General features: G+C 48.6%; 1 protein-coding gene across 1 annotated transcript in view; it reads left to right on the top strand.

Annotated features, from left to right (window-relative positions):
• Positions 1 to 3435, top strand: part of DPYSL2 (dihydropyrimidinase like 2) — a 55427-nt gene that overhangs the window by 11640 nt on the left and 40352 nt on the right. Inside the window, exon 3 of the mRNA XM_029964551.1 lies at positions 2415 to 2503. Coding sequence (XP_029820411.1) covers positions 2415 to 2503 — 89 coding nt within the window. The remainder of the gene's footprint in view (positions 1 to 2414; positions 2504 to 3435) is intronic.

Here is a 3435-nt window from a genome sequence, read left to right as displayed (position 1 = left end):
ACGAGAGTTTTTCATCCTTGGCAGCCGCTCCTTGCCCAGCCCCACGGACACACCCATCCTCGTCCTCCTTCCTCATCCTCGGGGGCAGGAAAGGGAGCTCGGAAACGGGGCTTTGACGTGTCAGTATTTGGGCAGGAGCCGCTGGGTTGGACAATTACAGCGGTGAAGAAACGCAGGGGATGCACAGAATTGTGATAATTGAAGCATCCTTTTTTTTTTTAATTTATTTTTTAAATTTTTTTGGGGGGTAGGGAGGTAGTTCCCTTCCAATATCCAACGGTAAAGAGTTTAAAAAGCTGTTTAAAAGAGAGATGGAGGTTCCTGCTGAACCCCTGTCAGGGGCCACGAGCAACATGACGCATTTTTCTTCTGGCTGAACGCTCTGATTTATGTTGTGTGCGCCCAGCCCTCCTGTGAAGGGATGGGGAAAATCACATTCTGCCCTTATTTGCCGTGGCATAAACCTGGAATTACCAGCTAGGACTTAAAGCTTGAAGAAGGAGGATAATGGATGTGTGGCTGCCCTGGTTTCGCTGCATCCACAGGGTGAATAACACGGATTTAGTGGCAGGGCCTCACGCAGACTGCCTGTGCTTTTGTCTGCAAGGTGGTGGAGATGAGCAGGAGGATTCACCCTCATCTCAGACCCTCCAAATCCTCAGCACCAGCCCTGCTTATTAGCAGAAGCATCATTAAAATGCCCCAGGCTGCATCTTTGTGGCCACTATACATGTATATTTTTCCTTCTTCCTCCCTGACTGATGCCCAGTGCGTTGGGACTCGGGCTGGGGGTGACATCCAAGGCCAAACTCGCTCCCTGTGGTGGCACAGGGAGCCTGCTCTGGAGGTGGCATCAGCACTGCAGTGCTTCTGGAGGTGATAAACATGTAGGACACTTGGCTGGCCTGGAAAGACCAGGTTTTTCACACCCCACCTCAATTCATCCAGGCTCGTTGGCATTGGCAGCAGCTCCTAAATTTAAATCTTGGGGTTTTCTTTGCTTTTGGAGTCGGTGGCGTTGCCCAGGGAGAGTCTCCCGTTGCAGCAGGAGGAGGAAGGAGGCTGAAAAAAAAGAGGGAGAAGGACTTGCCATCTCATAGATGTTCAGCAGTTGTGTAAAAAGATGGATGTCATGGTATAAAACAGGAGCTGATGACATTCCTGTGGCCTTTTTGGTGTTAAAAGGGCCGTGTCAGCCTGTGTCAGTTCAGAATTGGGTGCTCCAACTCTTCAGCTTTTTGGGAAAACGCCTGATTCTTCCTTCTGTTTGACCAGTGGAGCTGCTCCTTGAAATAAGGGCCCTGAGCACCACTGTCACCGCATTATACATATTTTCTGTAAGTTCAGGGCACCTCTGAGTTAAATTCCTGCTCCCCACCCCTTGTTAAGGTCAGCTTTTGGTTCCCTGAGCCCTTGGCTGTGCTGGGATCGCTTTGTTCTCTCCCAAAGGCATTTTTTTGGGAGGAGGAAAAAGAATCACAGTAAGTACAAGTGCAGATTCGGGGGCCAAGGTGTGGTTTAAACCAAACGTGTGTGTGCTTTGCCTTAAATATTCATCTGCTTCAAAAATGCCTCTGTGATGTGGGGAACGGAGGAGCCAGGGGGGTGCAGCAGCCACTTTTAACTCTCCTCCCACCCAGAGCTCCGCGGGGTGTTTCGCTCTTCTTTGTGGCTGCTGCAAAAAAACAAACAAACAAACAGAAAAGATACATTTGTTTTTGCCCTAAAATCCGGCAGAGGCGAGATGTACCCTGTGCTGTGATAAAATCACGTTGCCTGATAGCTGCCTTGTTGTAACAACCTCCCTGCTCCTGCCAAAGGGCCTTCTGATTTGAGGAGATCTTAATGAGCATTGTGTAAATGCTTCTCCCAAACTCCTGGTGCTGCTCCCTGCTCGCTCCCATCTGGTCATACAGTGGAGCTCGGGAGGATCCACTGCAGGGAGACATCACTAAATTGGACCAGAGGAGGTTGTTTGTGTTGTGTAACCCCTGGCAACAGACTTTTGGGCCATTTCCCTGACAGCAGTTGACTCAGCGTTGAGCCAAGTAGTGACTCCACTGTGTGGGTGCAGATAGGAAATTGTGCCTCAAAAAATAGAGCTGTGGCTCTTCCACACCCCTGTGAGGGTTATTTAATGCTGCTGCTGCTGCACGTGGTGCTGCCAAGCTGCAGGTAGGAGTGGAGCTGCCAATAAACCCCTCCTGATATTTTTTGATCACGGGTGTGATGAAAGGACTCATCGCAGTGAGATATTTTATCTTTGCAGTTGAAAGTGCAGCAGTTGACTGGTGGTTTTGACGTGCTCTGGTGAATAATGCAGAGCTTGATGCCTTCCCTCCCCTTTTATCTCTGGGGTGACACTGCAGACTGTCAGCCTTCCCTCTGAATGATTGTGTCTCCTTCTGTTGCAGAGTGATCGTCTCTTGATCAAAGGTGGTAAAATAGTTAATGACGACCAGTCTTTTTATGCAGACATTTACATGGAGGATGGGTTGATAAAGTAAGTGAGTCTTGATGTTCTGCTGGGGTTGGGGATGCACAGAAATGCACTGCAGAGGGCAAGCAATGGCTTAGTCTCACTGAGCTCTGTTAAACTGCAGTGGGAAAAAAAAAAAAAAAAGAATATTTCACGTATATCCTGGTGTTTAATGAAGGGACTTTAAAAACAAGGTGTTGAATTAAATAAACAACTGGGCCCAAACCCCACTGGCTCAAAGGAGGTACTTACATGTGCTTAATTTTAGCCATGTGAGCAGCCCCATGCTGAGATGACACATGTGTTTGAAGTTATCCGTGCTGTAATGTTTTACTGAGTTATGACTTCAGATATTTTGAATCCAGAGTTCAGTGTCCTAACACAGTTAATTCTGTTTCAGGATGGGAGGCTGGACTTGGGTGACCTCTTGCAGTGCTGACCTCTCTGGTTCTGCGATGCAAAGATCAATCCAGCCCCCCTCAAAGCTCAAACCCAGCCCGTGGCTGGAGAGGTTCAGAACCTCTTTTGGTGTTTTCAGTCCTGGAAACATGCCTTTCTGGCACGTTAAATACATTACAGATTTCTTTGGAAAATTACTCCTAGGAAAAGAAAAAATAAAAAAAGGACAAGCCAGAGGTTACAAACAAGGAATTTTCCTGTTCTGCATAAACAGGCAGCACATGTGCTTTGTTAATCAAGGTTAAAAGTTAAAGGAGCCAGCCAGGGACAGCTCATTAATTGCAGGGTGTCATTAATCCACTGCTGCACTTGTGAAAGGATGGCTGGGAGGGGCTGGGCTGGAGGCACCTCCGAGGGTCTCCCCAGGAATTTGGAATCAGGGGCTGAGCTGCCACTTGGCCACCCCAGTCCAGCCCCAGCAAAGCTGGTTTGGGGGCACTGATAATCCAGGACTTGCACAGCCCCTTCCCCAGCTGCCAGAGGGGCTCCTTTTCCTT

This window comes from Manacus vitellinus, unplaced genomic scaffold, assembly GCF_001715985.3.
Source record: "Manacus vitellinus isolate BGI_N305 unplaced genomic scaffold, ASM171598v3 scaffold_74_pilon, whole genome shotgun sequence".
Lineage (NCBI taxonomy): Eukaryota > Metazoa > Chordata > Aves > Passeriformes > Pipridae > Manacus > Manacus vitellinus.
The sequence above is the reverse complement of the archived record's forward strand: the minus strand, read 5'-3'. Positions and strand labels throughout refer to the sequence as shown.